Source organism: Camelina sativa, chromosome 17, assembly GCF_030686135.1.
Source record: "Camelina sativa cultivar CO46 ecotype springtype chromosome 17, ASM3068613v1".
In the NCBI taxonomy this organism is placed as follows: domain Eukaryota; kingdom Viridiplantae; phylum Streptophyta; class Magnoliopsida; order Brassicales; family Brassicaceae; genus Camelina; species Camelina sativa.
The window spans coordinates 2,008,391-2,024,477 of NC_141896.1; the positions used below are offsets into that span (position 1 = coordinate 2,008,391).

The 16,087-nt window shown below is 38.2% G+C and overlaps 3 protein-coding genes and 1 long non-coding RNA gene across 5 annotated transcripts; 2 read left to right on the forward strand and 2 right to left on the reverse strand.

Annotated features, from left to right (window-relative positions):
- Nucleotides 1-3,470: 3,470 nt before the first annotated feature.
- LOC104754694 (SNF2 domain-containing protein CLASSY 3-like) lies at nt 3,471-9,309 on the reverse strand. Its single transcript, XM_010476942.3, has 4 exons — nt 8,656-9,309; nt 5,902-8,549; nt 5,672-5,818; nt 3,471-5,584 (listed from the first exon to the last, which is right to left on the reverse strand). The coding sequence occupies exons 2-4, from the start codon at nt 8,530-8,532 to the stop codon at nt 3,647-3,649; spliced, it is 4,716 nt and encodes a 1,571-aa protein (XP_010475244.2). The 5' UTR covers nt 8,533-8,549; nt 8,656-9,309; the 3' UTR covers nt 3,471-3,646.
- Nucleotides 9,310-9,678: 369 nt separating this feature from the next.
- On the reverse strand, nt 9,679-10,114 carry LOC147923251 (uncharacterized). Its single transcript, XR_015586998.1, has 2 exons — nt 9,974-10,114; nt 9,679-9,859 (listed from the first exon to the last, which is right to left on the reverse strand). It is a non-coding gene; the product is annotated as an uncharacterized LOC147923251 (long non-coding RNA).
- LOC104754695 (synaptotagmin-5) lies at nt 10,009-14,578 on the forward strand. Of its 2 annotated transcripts, none has more exons than XR_015586994.1 (13): nt 10,009-10,814; nt 10,911-11,013; nt 11,150-11,202; nt 11,316-11,436; nt 11,847-11,968; nt 12,116-12,217; nt 12,435-12,509; nt 12,762-12,841; nt 13,074-13,224; nt 13,295-13,525; nt 13,618-13,876; nt 13,991-14,104; nt 14,215-14,578. XR_015586994.1 is itself a non-coding variant. In XM_087495722.1 (13 exons), exons 1-13 carry the CDS (start codon nt 10,710-10,712, stop codon nt 14,359-14,361), a joined length of 1,683 nt encoding a protein of 560 aa, XP_087351848.1. In that variant the 5' UTR covers nt 10,009-10,709; the 3' UTR covers nt 14,362-14,578. The 2 variants fall into 2 exon arrangements, 1 of the variants encoding a protein (XP_087351848.1); XM_087495722.1 differs by having other exon boundaries at nt 13,618-13,896.
- A 201-nt stretch (nt 14,579-14,779) lies between these two features.
- Nucleotides 14,780-16,063, forward strand: LOC104754697 (oil body-associated protein 1A). The gene is made up of 3 exons (XM_010476945.3): nt 14,780-15,071; nt 15,245-15,648; nt 15,732-16,063. Exons 1-3 carry the CDS (start codon nt 14,926-14,928, stop codon nt 15,905-15,907), a joined length of 726 nt encoding a protein of 241 aa, XP_010475247.1. The 5' UTR covers nt 14,780-14,925; the 3' UTR covers nt 15,908-16,063.
- The last annotated feature ends 24 nt before the right edge of the window (nt 16,064-16,087 follow it).

The window sequence follows — 16,087 nt, forward strand, 5'->3', positions numbered from 1 at the left end:
TCAATCAATCCGTAGACGCAGTTCAAAAAGAAAGAGACAGCACACTCCAGTTTGAACATTCACACCGTACGTGCACCATATATATATGATACAGTATGATCTAATCAGTCTAATTAATACCATATAGAAATTTCTATATAATTCATTCATACTTGGGTTGTTTATTTACAATTTATGTTTTGACAAATCCCACAAACCTTACCTTTTTTGTGTTGACACCCACAAAGCTTGTAAAAATGTATATAAAACTATATATACCTAACTTAACTAAAAGAAATACGGAAAATAAATTAAGAATTTGATAATGGCCTGACGGCGGAGAATTCCATGCTGGGGCAGCCCAACGTCCAATATGATTTTAACTAGCCTCTTAATCAATAGATTATTGATTTTAAATTAATTTCTACAATAAAATCTGCAGAAACTTATCTAAAAAATGATCCTAAAATACTTGAGAATACAAAGATAAGCTCCACCATACATCGAACAATCATGAATGCTAATCATGATTAGCATCTGCGCTACACCATTAATTCGTTTTGCTAATTGTGCTTTGCCCCATCAAGATACGTCCATATTTGTTTACACACAATGGGATACGCAATATCGACATTAACAATTTTTATGTTTGCTCCGACGTATAGACGATTAATCATATATATATAACTTGATGATTGTATTCCAGATATGATTTGTAGTCATTGTTTGAGTATTCTTAAACACGTTTTTAAAAAAACATTAAATGGCCCATTTTGTTCTCAATTAATGTTTATTGATTTATAATTATCAACACATGCGATATATATTGACAAACACAATTATATAGGCCAAGACTGATGAAGGAGCGACTAGTAAGTAAACAGATCAGGAATATATAAAACGATACATATACTTTTATTCGTGTCGTCAGATTCATATATTTGCCCTTGATTTTACGATAGAGAAGTTCGCTTTATTTTGTGTAACCTATCTATTTTATATGAGTGGACTTTCATTTTATTGGTATCTAATCAGCAGGAATTTTTTCGTTAACTTTGTCTCCACGAACTCGAAGAAGATGTTTACTAGCTTCCACATTAGGCGAACACTAAGCAACGCATTTCCCCCCTCAATTAACTAGAATTAATACAATTCTCAAATATGGTTGCTAGTTCAAAGAAATGTGACCCAAAATTTTGGAAAGAAGAAAAGAAACGATCAAGGGCATGCAACACATTAATAAAGTCGACCTATTAGGGGAAAAAAAAAGTCGACCTATATATTAGTTTCCATATCCTGAAATTCAGGATTCAAACATCAAAATTATACAAAGTATATATCGCAATCTTTGTGTTACCAATAAACTACAAATCAATAGGATTATAGTATCATTAGCGCAAACTTTTATTTTTGTATTTTCAATGTGCCAATTTGTTTAATGGGCGAAAGAACAAGGGACATGACCAAGTGGTGTCAAATGGATGCGCATTTATAATGTTACTCTATATTTGCCATCTCCAATACAAAAGGATATTCCTTAATTTGGTAAATGTTTTCTTACACTGTTGAGCTCAATGTTTGAACCTTTAAGTTTCGTTTTACTCGATAAAAATGATACTAATCCTAGCAAAGTAAAAGAGTGTATCATTGAACGGGTTGTCTTTATCAGGTGAATATATTCATTTTGGATAGAAGATGCTTGCTTCTGAGCTCGATCTAGAGGTTTGATGCAAACATATTTTGTTCTCTATATCTTTTATACATAACCTATAGAGAATCTCATATTGGAATATAGAACTAATCTTTAACGTATGTACTTGAAACTATATATATATATATATTTGATGTGATGTTATTATGTTGGTTTTTCTTCGACTGCGATTTGATTATTCAAGAAACTTGTCAGGCTATTCAATATGCATATCATACAATTTTTGACTATACTTCTATTTTTACTCGAATATATACTAAAATTATTTTCATCAGGGGATCTATCATAAATTATTTTTTTGAACTAAACACACTCCATTGTATCGTTTCGACGGAAAATATATAAGTAAAATTTTAGTCATTTTACATGCACCATCATACTCTTATCATCCGAAGAATCGTAGATGTAATAATTGTAAGCGGAGAACGTAGTATACTTTAATATCCTACATGTTTAGTATATATCATGTGTCGTAATCACTTTAGTTTTCCAATAGCTACGCTACGCGTTACTTTAACATATAGTTTGATGGTACGTATTAAACTCTTAATCATTATGCCGAAGCCAATTTCTCTATATGAATCCATAGTTTTATGATAATCCTGAAACGACATCCACTGAAACTGTGGTAAGAGGCTATTGATTCATACTTAAGGGTCAACAGACCAAGGGGACAAAAGTACATTGCATGGTTTCAAATGGTCACTAGCTAATTTACATCTAATCACCAACGGTTTACTTTTACTTTTTAGTACAAAATCTCATCTCTCAAAATTTCTAGAATTACGAGGCACGGAGGCAGTCAGAGTAGAGAGATTCACCTTAATCTTATTTTTATATATTTAATATTTAAAAATAAGATTACATTATAGACATAGGAATTAAATCGTATGCATCAGTTATTTTATTTTTTTTCTTTCTTTTGCTTTTATTGTGGGGGAGACCCACTCTTTCTTTATGTTTGCTTGTAGGCTATGTAATGCCCGTTTATGTTTTAGAGTCGGGTCATATAGCTTTTTTAGGAAAAAGGAATCAAATAAAGCTTAATTATTTCAAAGATGGATATATAAATTATGTTAGATAATGTTTGCTAATTTGTATATTTCGTTCTTCTAAGTTTTTAACCCCTTGAATTGATCTACATGATTACAAAGGTTTTTAGATTTCCAGATATTAAAAGGTGTTTTACTCAAAGCAAGCAAGATCATATATATTATTAACAACAAGAAAACAATGAGAACCTGCTAAAATGACCTAGATCGATGTTTTAGAAGTTAACAAGTCTCTTATACATGTAACTCTGTTGAAAAGTGATTATCGTATTGCAAGCATCGATGTTGATGTTGATGTTGAATCATGATGATGATGCGAACTGAGAAGTAGTTTCGTTGGTCGCTCGCTATGTAAAACCAACGTTCCTCTACAAGCCGGTTCGATCAATCGGTCCGGTTCAATAAAATTGTCCCGACCCGGTTAGGATTTAAATAGCCTCTGAATTTACAAAATCTCTTTCCATCTATATTTCTCAAGCTAAGCATCAAAGTGGGTTCGGAATTTGAATTTGGGCTAGAGATTGTGGGCTCTGAATTTGAATTTGGGCTCTGAATTTTTAGTGTAACTAGAGAATGTGGGCTCTGAATTTGAATTTCTCAGATTGAAAGAAGCATTGGAAAGGGGACCTCTCTCTCCTTTGCTGCATTGCTCTGTTTCATTTGTGTAAGCGGAACCAAGATTCGAATGTTAACAGATACAGTCTTGGTTATAATCAGGGGTCCAACTCTTTGCAAGCATGAGACATTTTACTATATAAGAAAGAGTTCATACAAAAGCCAAGGTTTTGTTTTTAGATCCCTAAAATTATCCCACAAAAGCATATAACACAAGTCTTGAAAAGATGAAATAGCATATGATATTATAAGGGAAGAGATAGAATCAAGAGTTTTTGGTGATGATGACTCATGGCATAAGTATGTTGAAACCTTCAACCAAATCTGCTTCCTTCGGTTGGATTATAAGGTTGTCAAACATATCCCCAAGCTTCGAACGCTGCACCATAGTATCCAACACTTTATCCTCTGTCACAGCTTCAGCGATCTTCTCCTTTCCTTTGTCAGGTCTGGACGAGCATGCAAACACTAGCTCTGAGATTCTATCCTTCTGTGCTTGCTTGCAGTACTTTGGCCCCTCAGGAGTTCCTTTTGCAACCAAGTGATATGTGTAAACAATTCTCTGCTGACCGATTCTGTAAGCACGGCTTATAGCTTGTCTTTCGACTGCCGGATTCCACACAACATCCAAAAGAATCACTCTTGACGCTCCTACCAGACTGATCCCTTCAGAGCAGGCTTTTGTTGAAGCTAAGAACACTTTTGCCTTGGATTTTGGATCATTGAATTCGTTGATCAAGGTTTGTCGCTGTTTCTGCTCGAGCTTGCCATGCATGTACAACACTTCCTCCCCTGGGTTCCAGTTGAAACGAGAGACCAGATGTTTCATGATCAGTTTCAATGGGTCTATGTATTGGCTGAAGACCAACACTTTCTCCTTTATCACCTCGCATAACTCAACGAACTCCATGAGGAATCTCGTTTTCACACTTTGCTTTGGATCGAGTCTTACCTTCTTAAGCTGTGCAAGCAAAGTCTCGTCGATGGACAAACGTTCCTTCTCAGAGAGTTTGCAGCGAGAGACTAGAGAAGGATGGACTGAGACTAGAGACAGCTTGTGTTCTGTTTCAAACACGTTTTTTGTTTTCCGGTTGTGAGTGACTTCAATGGATTCTAGGACTCTCTTCTGCAGCTCAGGTGGGTTTAACACCACAACGCATTCTCTCAAACCAGGGAGGCTCCTTTGAAGAATGCTTCCTTTATGGACATGCACAAATGGAAGCATAACAGCCTTCAACTCTTCGATCCCACGGTTGTTGATTTCGTTCCCCAAAGCTCTTTTTCCTCTTTTAGTTACAGTCATCCCACTCTTCTTGAGTGTGGATGTGAGCTTCTCCAGATATTTAGGTCTTGCGAGTCCCAGAACATTGCACAGCTCCTGGAAGTTGTTCTGGAAAGGAGTTCCAGAAAGCAAGATACGTTTCTGTGTTTCCACTTTAGATAGTGTTTTCCAGATACAACTTCTCTGGTTTCTAGGCGTGTGCGCCTCATCAAGAACCAGCAGTCCAGGCCTTCCCATAAGTATCTCTCTGATATCATCTAATTCTTTGTCTGGTTTCACTTCTCTCACCATCTTTGTCTTTTTGTCCTCGTCTTTAACTCCTGCAAGCTTCTCATAGAGGTTGTAGCTGATCCCGAGTATACTCTTTGCTTTTATCCAAGAGTATATTTTCACCATCCTTATCTCATTTTTGGTTCTAGCAGTGGCATTCTTCTTCATCAAAAGTCCCAGCGCCGCAGAGTTCTCTTTTCCAGTAAATTCCAAACTGCTGAGATTATGAAAGGGAATGCTTATGTTCCATTTCTTAAACTCCTCTGCCCACGTGAGAAGCAAGCTTGCAGGAGCAATGATCACTGGTTTGCAATCTGGGAAGCATGCTAGGTAGGCTTGCAGGAAAATGATGGTCAGGCGAGTTTTTCCTGTCCCGGGAGCGTGTGACATGATGCATCCTCCGGTTTCTTCGCTATTCTCAAATTCCTTGAGCTCGTTCAACATGATTGTACCAGCTAAGTTCCTCCAAATAAACTCAAAACCCTCTTGCTGGTGAGGATACATTTGAGATTTGACCCCTGGGATCTTATCCCAAACGGTTCCTTCAGAAGAAACACAATCCTCATGTAAGCTGTTCGTGTTAGGACCTTCAAACCCAAGTCTCCCAAGGATGTTGCTATTTTCTTCCTCGTCAAATCTATCACATCTTCTCCTTTCCCTTGTGATCTTCTCTCCCTACACATAGAATCATACATTAGAGTTACCATCAAACCTATCAGTTCACACTTTCACTCATTTTACTGAATACTCCAAATTTCTTACCCACTCAGATTCATCCATGCTTCGGATTTCTCTCTCCACAAAGCCGCAGTTCATACACTTCAAACCAACCTCCAGATCAAGAAACAGATTGTGATTCCCTTTTTTACATTGTGCTGCTGGAGTTTCATCAATTAATATTTCTTCCATCTGCAAAAATTTCATGTCAGAATTACTTTGTTCTTAAACGAAAGGAGATAAAATATACCGTTTTGAAGAAAACAAGAAATTACATTTGAAGGAAGCTCGTTGCTGACGTCGTTAGATTTACTGCAAAATGCTAGTTCTTCCCACAGCATCTGTAACTCTAATTCTGACTCAGAAATCTCAGGTGGTGATGGAGGTTCCAGCATACCAAATTTCTCTATCAATGGTGGTGGCCTAATGATTAGAAGTCCATCATCATCATATTTTCGTAGATCTTCATTTCCTTGTTCTTGAAACTGGTCTTCAGGTGAAGAAACTAGTTCTTCTGCTTCTTCATATCCTTCGTCTAGTTGACCTTTCTCCCTAACAGAGTTCACAAGCAGCCTGAAGAGATCAACTTCTCTATGGTTTCCACTTAGCACTCTCCAATCCGAGTTGTTATTAGTCTTGATTTCTTTGTCTTTTAGAGAAGGATCAGATTCATATCCAGATTTATCTGCAGAGCTGATAGAAGAATCAGACTCATTATCAATTGGTTCATTAGCCAAAACAGACTTATTTAATCCCCCTGCAACTGCAACTGCAGGTATCACCGACCCCAACCTGTTGATGGCTTGGACCTCTTTTGCTTTCTCTAAATTCTGGATTTCAGGTCTTGATGGCTTTTCAAGTGCTTGCACCACCTCTTTTGCTTTTACTGAGCTGAGAATTTCAGGTCTGTAAGTAGATGACCTTTCACGTGCTTGTACCTCTTTAGCTTTCTCTGAAGTGAAAACTTCAGGACTGAGAATTTCAGGTCTGTAAGTAGATGACCTTTCACGTGCTTGTACCTCTTTAGCTTTCTCTGAAGTGAAAACTTCAGGCCTGGATGTGGATGGATTCTCAAGTGTTTTCACTTCTTTTCCCGTCTCTGGATTCTCCAACTCAGGTCTGGATGGTTTTTCAGGTGATTTCCCAGAGTTAATGAAAATAGAATCTTCATACTTTGATGCAATAGTAGAAGCAAAGTTGTTCACATCCTCAATTTCATCTCTTAATGCAAGTGGTCTCATGAAAGAGCTGGGAGATTCAAGGACTCCTGTGTTCTCTTTGCCACAGTGAGTACAAGTGAACACCGGGTTGCTTGGCTGCTTTATTACTACTTCAACTACTTCATCTCGTTCTTCTTCTTTTTCTTCTTCTCGATGGTTTAATCTCCGAATCTTCTTGTCCTCTTTTCTAGGCTTGGTTAAGCCAGTACCAGACCTCTTATACCTTACCAAAGGCTTCCTTTCCGCTATAGAGACATTCCTGACTGGTAAACTGACCTTTAAGAAATCATCATCATCTGTATTATCTCCAACCACCTCCTTTAAATTGAATTCACCGTCACTCGAGGAAGAAGATGAAGATGAAGATGAGGACGATGATGATGATGATGATGATGATGATGATGACGATGATGATGATGACGATGATGATGATGATGATGATGATGATGATGATGATGATGAAGAAGATGGATCCTCCGAAGACAGGGAGTGGACTGTTATATCATCTTTGGTGTTATTGTCTGGACTCTCTGCATTTTCTTCTTCATCTCCCTCAGTTTCACTTGTGCTATTACCATCACTGAGAGATTCTACGATTCTGCTAGTGTCCTCAAAAAGCTTCTTCCTGGCTGAAGCTCTGGCTCCAATTTCAGACTCAGAATCTGAAAGAATCTCTATTTCAGCAGGGACTGGTTTTACAACAACCAAACCTCTAGCCTCAGGGGAACACATATCCATCACATATTTGTTCCGTTCAGACACCTCTCTTAACTTAGAAGAGCTCGGAACTGATATTCCAACATCCAAATTTGTAATCTCAGGAGAAAACTTCTCATTCACACATGTGTGCTGTTCAGACACATCTCTTAACTTGGAGGAGCTCGGACCTGATTTCTCCACATCCAAATCTCCAATCTCAGGGGAACACTTCTCCTTCACACATGTGTTCTGTTCAGACACATCTCTTAGTTTAGAGGAGCTCGAACCTGATTTCTCCACATCCAAATCTCCAGTCTCAGGGGAACACTTCTCCTTCACACATGTGTTCTGTTCAGACACATCTCTTAACTTAGGGGAGCTCGGACCTGATTTCTCCGCATCCATATCTCCAATCTCAGGGGAACACTTCTCCTTCACACATGTGTTCGGTTCAGACAAATCTCTTAGCTTAGAGGAGCTCGGACCTGATTTCTCCACATTCAAATCTCCAATCTCAGGGGAACACTTCTCCTTTACACATGTGTTCTGTTCAGACACATCTCTGAACCCAAAAGAGCTAGGAACTGAGTTCTTCCCCACATCCAAATCACTAACCCTAAAAGAAGTCTCTTTCACAGACGTGTGCTGTTCAGACCCATCTCTGAACCTAGAGGAGCTAGGACCTGATTTCTCCACATTCAGATCCCTAATAATCCTAGAGAAACTCTCCTTCACAGAGTTGTTCTGAACAGACCCAGCCCTTAAACCAGCAGAGTACCTGTCATTTTCTTGAACAGGAGGAGGAACACTGTTGTGGTAAGTAGGTGTGATGTCCTCAACGTCAGAATCGGGGTCTTTTATTCTTCTCGGCCTTCGTTTCTTTGGAGGAGATATCACAGGAGCTTCTACCTCCGTCTTCTTCCGCTTATTAACCACCTGAAGACGCTGCCTGCTCCGGGACTTAACTCTCTTCCCAATCCACTCCATTAGGGCAAAACAAAGAACTGAAAAAGAAACACAGGATTGAGAGAAAATACTGTAAGAAACCCTAGCGAAGACAAGATTATGAGTCTGAGAAAGAAAAAGAAACAGAGAGAGAAAAGTAAGAACCTTGGACAAGAAAAATGAGTCTTCAAAGGATTTGAGATCAAATGGGTTGAGGAGATGATGATGAAGTGTAATGACTGTATCTAAAGAGTAAAGAGACTTTGGAGAAATTTTGAGTAGACTAGTTTCAGAAGATTGGACAGAAGAGAGAGTGATGGGCGGAGAGAGAAAGGGTCATGAAGAAAGCGTGATGTCAAAGCCAAAGCATGCTATTTCAGGACTACTCATACCGCCAAAACTTTGACCCAAAAACGTACTCTGTAGAGTGTTTCTCTCTCTCTGCTTTATTTTTTTGCTCAGTTTTCTTACATTTTCCACAAACCAGCTCATTAATCTGTTTCCATTTCGAGCTTTGTTTTTTTCCTTTCCTTTTCTTTTCTTTTCTTTTCTTTTCCTCCTCTAAATTACTTTTTGACCACTCAGAAAATTATGAGTCAGAACCCAAAACGTCACTCTGCAGTTGCATGACAAACCAATGTGTATGCAAGACAAACCAATGTGTAATAAATGTCTTACAGATTCTAATTTCTTTAAATGTGATTTTCCATTTGTTTTTGTAAAGCAATTTGTATTACTAAAAAAAAAAAAAAGAAGGAATTTCATCTCTCAATTCTCTTTAACACAATATCAGGATACAATAAAAAAGCAAATAACATCATTACAATAGAGAGATGGAGGAGTCTGCAAACTCATTAATATAGGAGAATGGTATGTTCACGCAAAAGTGATCTTGGAACTTGGTCATTTTACATCACTAACAAAGTTCTAATCATAGTAATGCCCGTCACCATCACATCCTATGAGAATTTTAGCAGATTAGGAAAAAAGAAAGATAAAGTGTGTCTAATACGTCAAAGATAACAACTTGCTAAAGGGACCATTGCATTAATCTCCTAATAAATTCACTTTTTTTTGTTTTTGTTTTTTTTTCTGTGAGAAAGCTCGTATGAAATTGAATAACAAGGATATTGTGATTAGAACTTAGAAACACATACTATGATCTAACTAAAACTGAATAACAAAATAAAGAGAATAATTTTTGATTAAACTCTTACCATCCACTGTAATTGTAACAAAGCCGCATTGGTTATTTTCTATATAAATGTAGCAATGGAAAATTCAAAACCTGAGAGCTTCTTCATGAGTTGGGTTCGCCCTTCATGAGCCTTCTTAAGCCCGTAACGTTGCCTCGATGAGCCATAACCATCTACACAAAGTATCAACTGTTAAGAGTCTCCCAAGAACATACCAAGATCTTTGAAGGCAAAGTGTTCTTTCAAAAACGGAATAGTCAAACACATTAAGTCCCCGAAGAACATACCAATTATAAAGATCGTAACATTCTTTTAAAAACACTGTTCTCGTTTACCAAACCCTGGGGGAATGCAAAACCGAATCTTTTGTCATTACGATTATGTTCTTGGCCCTGCTTCTTCGTCTTTACTTCTCCAAAGTCGATTCCGGAAAAAAAAGTTACCACCTTTATATGTCAGGATTCCTCAATTGATGATGACACAATCAAAAGCTGCAATCTTTACATCACTCTCGTCGAAATCTCAAGCCACAAGAACTCAACTTCCCATGGAGAGAGAGATCCACCAATTCTGGCACGAGAGTAATCGCATGCAACACTCCTTATCTCTTCAGATCCGCCGGAGCTCCGGAGACGATGGTCAACTCAACTCAACCACCGTCTTTATCCTTTTTTTTTTTTCTTATTTTTTTTAATGTCCAAATCTCAAATCTCACCGGTTATGTATTTCTCAATTAAATGACGTGTCAACTTTTTATTGGTGGCAAACGATAGCATAACCTTTTCGTCTGCGTCGGTAAAGCGACCTCTTTGGAAATGCCTTTTAAATCAAAAAAGACCCTTTTTTTTTTTTTTTTTTTTTTTTTTTGTTATTCGCTTTCTTAGAAAACAAAAAACAGATTGATACACATCTCTCTACCTCATTCGGTGGGTTCAGCTCGTGAAACTAAAGGTGTGATCTTTTTTTTTGGGTACTCTGATTAGTCAGTACGGGCATTGCGAAATCCGGGGGACAAAGAAAAAAATGGGGTTCATAGTCGGAATTATAATCGGACTCGTTGTCGGAATCGCCATCATCATCGGTTTTGTCAAGTTGGAGAATTCTCGATCCAAGCTTCGCTCTCAACTTGTGAGAGACCCTCCTACTCAATCAATCAATTTGGCTTTTTTTTTATGTACTCGATTTTGGTGTCAGCTCATGGAGATTTTTGTTTATTTTAATCAGGCGAATACGGTGGCTGCTTTTGCGAGGATGACTGTTGAGGATTCGAGGAAGCTTTTGCCTCCTGAGTTTTATCCTTCCTGGGTTGTCTTCTCTGAGCGTCAGAAGTTTAGTTCCATCCTTCCCTTTTGTTTTTATACATTGATGATGTGTTTGCGTATCTTTCTCAGACACGAAACGAAAGTTGTAAAATTTGGTCATATACTTTGGGGACTGATTCTTGTTTTTTTTCTATTTACTTCAGTTGACTTGGCTTAACCATCACTTGACAAAGATCTGGCCTTATGTTGATGAGGTATCTTTGTTGTTGTTTTCAGTTAGAGAGATGTTATCTGTATTCTGAATGAAGATATTGTTTTTGATTGAGGGTTTTTTTTGTCTCCTGTTTCTTAATTCATCGGAGTTTAGGCAGCCTCTGATCTTATAAGAGCATCTGTCGAGCCTGTTCTTGAGCAATATCGACCTGCTATAGTGGCCTCCTTGACATTTTCTAAGCTTACTCTTGGTACTGTGGCACCTCAGTTTACAGGTTAGTTTTCTTCATCTCTGTTTTGTGTTGTGATGTAAGTAACCATTACTTTTGCAATTGATTCATGTTAGGTTTGCGGTAGAATCCCTTTGCTTGTGATATTTTCGGTTTAGTTGAGTCCATAGAAATCTTGAGCTTACGTAGTTAGTCAAGAATTCTTACTTTTACGTGTCTCCCACCTATAAACCTACTTTTCTGTGATATCATTGAGATCATGTCAAAGGGGAAATATTCAATTGAATAAATGAAATGAGAAGTGGAATTAACTTCGACTCAAAAAGTAATAGCAGCAGTATCATTCTTTACATTTCTGCGGATTGTCTGTTAAAGTCTGCAAAAAGAGGAGCCATCTTCTCCAACAAAACATTGTGCTGCTGCTTAGTCTACTTGTGTCCCTTGGTGTTTGTTAGGTGTTTCCATTATCGACGGTGATAAAAATGGGGTGACCATGGAACTTGATATGCAGTGGGATGGAAATCCAAATATTGTACTTGGCATCAAGACCTTAGTTGGTGTGTCTCTTCCAGTTCAGGTACAGTATATATGCCTCATGCTTTCTCTTGATTGCTTACTTCTACATACTGTGAGATCTGATTTTACACCATGTGTTTTTTTTAATCTTTCTATTTTGACCAATGATAAGCTGACTACAACTGATTTCGTATTCTCTGTTTTCTAGGTGAAAAATATTGGATTCACTGGTGTTTTCAGGCTGATTTTTAGGCCACTAGTTGATGAGTTTCCTTGCTTTGGAGCTGTCAGTGTTTCTCTTAGAGAAAAGGTTGGTGCCCTCTGAAGCTACTATAGCTGTAGCTGTAATTGGCTAAGAGTGTCCACAGTTTTTTTAGTTTTGCTTAATCTTTTTGCATCCTTGTGTTTACCGGCATGTGTGTGCTTGATTGGTTTGATTGAAGAAAGCTGTGATGACACAAAATCTTCGACTAGCTATGATCAGTTTTGTCTGTTGTTTTGCTTATACGTCCAATTCTGTACTGCAGAAAAAATTGGATTTCACCCTTAAGGTTGTTGGAGGTGACATTTCAGCAATTCCTGGACTTTCTGAAGCTATTGAGGTTTGGCTTACACTTTTTATTCCTAGTTATGTCCACTTTTTTTCTTCAGAAATAGTATTCATTTATTAAATGAACACATTTTCAACTGAGAATTTTGTGCGCACTTATCTGGAAACTAATGTGTTTCAAAATCGAACTATCTTTGTCCTTTTTCTTGATGCCAAATCTTTATGTCATTCTGGAGTTTAAGAGAAAGGAACTATCAAAATGGTTTCAATTCTTTACACTTACCTGTGAGTTGATATGTAACAGGAAACAATTCGGGATGCCGTGGAAGATTCTATCACATGGCCTGTTCGGAAGGTCATCCCAATTATGCCTGGTGATTATAGGTACACCTCAGATTAGATACATAAACTTGAACTGTTGATATCTTGTTTAAGGTTTTTATAGAGGGTTTAAACCTTTACTTCAGTGCAGGATATGCCCAACTTTCTTTTCTTTTTTGTTTTGGACTTTCTGACTATGGTGTTAAAGCACTATGAAAGTGTCAGTGCAAAATGATGGTGCTTGTCTTTCTGGTTTTGGATTTCTATTATAGCTTTTTTGTGTTTCTTTTCTCAGCGATCTGGAGCTAAAGCCTGTTGGAACTTTGGAGGTGAAGCTTGTGCAAGCAAAGAACTTGACCAACAAAGATCTAGTTGGAAAATCGGACCCCTTTGCTAAAATGTTTATACGTCCTTTGCGAGAAAAGACTAAAAGAAGCAAGACAATTGTAAGTAGTCCAATTCTCCTCTTTTACTGCTAAACTTGCCAGACTGATCTAATATATATATTCCCTTCAGAACAATGACCTGAATCCCATCTGGAATGAGCATTTTGAATTTGTCGTCGAAGATGCGTCAACTCAACATTTAGTGGTCAGAATATACGATGACGAGGGAATACAGGCATCTGAGCTAATTGGTTGTGCCCAAATCCGGCTTTGTGAACTTGAACCTGGTAAAGTTAAGGATGTCTGGTTGAAGCTAGTCAAAGATTTAGAGATCCAGAGAGATACTAAGAACCGTGGAGAGGTTAGATCAGCTATAAGAACTTAGAAATCCTTTGATTTTTGTATCTGTGGAGGCTAATGAATACTCGTTCTCGTTGATTATCTGTAATTTAGGTTCACCTTGAGCTACTTTACATCCCTTATGGTTCGGGAAATGGCATTGTAAATCCCTTTGTCACTTCATCGATGACGTCCTTAGAGAGGGTGCTCAAAAATGATACGACAGATGAAGAAAATGCATCAAGCCGTAAAAGAAAAGATGTCATTATAAGAGGAGTGCTCTCTGTGACAGTGATATCTGCAGAAGAGATACCAATACAAGATCTGATGGGGAAAGCTGATCCATATGTTGTTCTCTCGATGAAAAAATCAGGTGCCAAGAGCAAAACTCGGGTCAGACCTCTCATTTATAGTATCAAAGAGTGATCCATGTTATTGATGTTTCGTCCTCAATCGTATCTAACTAATGGTAATTTTGCTTCACCAGGTCGTCAATGACAGCTTGAACCCGGTTTGGAACCAGACTTTTGATTTTGTAGTTGAAGACGGGTTACACGATATGCTAGTCCTTGAAGTTTGGGACCACGACACCTTTGGAAAGGTAAAATCAAACCGCAACTACTGGTTTTTTTCTTGCTTGGTTTATTATTACTTATCGTGTTGGCATTGGACATGGGAAAATGAAAATTTGTGGCTTTACTTTGTGGGCAGGACTACATTGGGAGATGCATCTTGACGTTGACAAGGGTTATAATGGAAGAGGAATACAAAGACTGGTACCCATTAGACGAGTCTAAAGCGGGCAAGCTTCAGTTGCATCTTAAGTGGATGGCTCAGTCAATTTATCGCGATTCCTAAGCTTAAACGGAAGATTCTCAACTTCGAATGTACATTTTGTCTAGTAGCCTCAAAAAGATTTGTTTTGTCAAACAGAGGAGACTCGAACAGAGAGACGAGTCTCCATGTATCCCTGAAGCTATGGACTCGAATATGAGTTTTCCTCGTTTTCCGAAAACCCTAGACAATATTTGTGTTACTTTGCTTCATAAGGGGTTTGGTTTCGCGTGCATCACAATCACAATCCTTATTAATTTCCCACCTTTTACCATTTAATCTTGTGTACACGTAGTCGCTATATTTGTCTACACCAAATTTGCTTTCACTGTAATAATCAGCTTCTGAATCTATCGACACATATATACATTTTGACTAGTTCTTTACATTATCCCAAACTATGTAGCCAGATAAGCCACGCACACTCGGTGACACCTTCAATGTTTGACATGTGTCATAGTCCATGCACATGTCTACTTCTTTATATTAAGACGAGACCTAATACAAAGCATCGTCTCTTATTCTCACTTGCTGCTAGTTATAATCAGACAGAATTTGCAGAGAAAAGAAAATTAACTGATTGGTGTAATGGAGAAGGCAGTTCATTTATCTACCAAAAATGGACCGAAGGTTCCAGGAGAGCCAACGAAGACTGGAACCTCCATGGTTGACACCGCAGCTTCAGCCGTACAAAGCTTTGCTCCGATTAACCAAATCCACCAACATCTCTGCGCGTACGTTTCTGAAATCGTTAATCCTTCTTTTCATTTAACAATTATTTTCGCAAAAGAATTCAACCTATGTGAACAACGTGTGAAGTAGATGCCTATTTGACATGAGTTTGTGTAGTAGATCATTAAAAAGCCATTGTTGGTGAATATATCATATTTTGTTGCCTTTGTTGTAGGTTTCATTTTTATGCATATGACATGACGCGACAAGTGGAGGCACACCATTTCTGCGGTCACATCAATGAGGACATGCGTCAGTGTCTGATCTACGATGGTCCCGATGCCAACGCTCGTCTGATCGGTCTGGAGTACATTGTAACAGAGAAGCTCTTTATGACATTACCTGATGATGAGAAGAAGCTTTGGCACACTCACGAGTGGGAAGTTAAAGGAGGCTTCTTGTTCATGCCCGGTGTTCCCGAAGCAATTCAACGCCAAGATCTCGAAAAAGTCGCAAAGACTTATGGGAAAGTCTACCATTTCTGGCAAGTGGATTTGGGGCATCAGCTCCCCATTGGCTTGCCTAATATCATGATGGCCGTAACTCGAGACGGTCAACTTTATCCGGAAATGATCAAGGGTGAGTTACATTGGTCATCTATGGATCTGTCTAATTTTGATTTAAATATCCATGAAACATACATTATGAATGAATATTTGCAGAGACGGAAAAGCAGTTTGGAGTATCGATGGATAAGGAGAGAGCGTCAAGGGCTTATATGAAGGGACCAGACCATGGGATCCATCCGTTGGCAAATGGAGGAGGCAAAGGGCTGAAGCTGGAGGTGCGAGAGGTTGACATAAAGCCGGTCGAGTCTGTTCCAAGGGTCTTTGTCTAAGACTCTAAGTTAGTTATATAGCAAGCTTAAGGAAATAATAAATAAAGAAGCTACCGAGCTTTGCTTTTGTTATATAGCTCTCGGTCATGTGTATACCTTGTAAAAGACTCTTGTAGTATATGGCGTCTGGTTGTTTTGAATTTTTCGAGGTTCTTATTTGTGTGTGTATATGGGTGGACA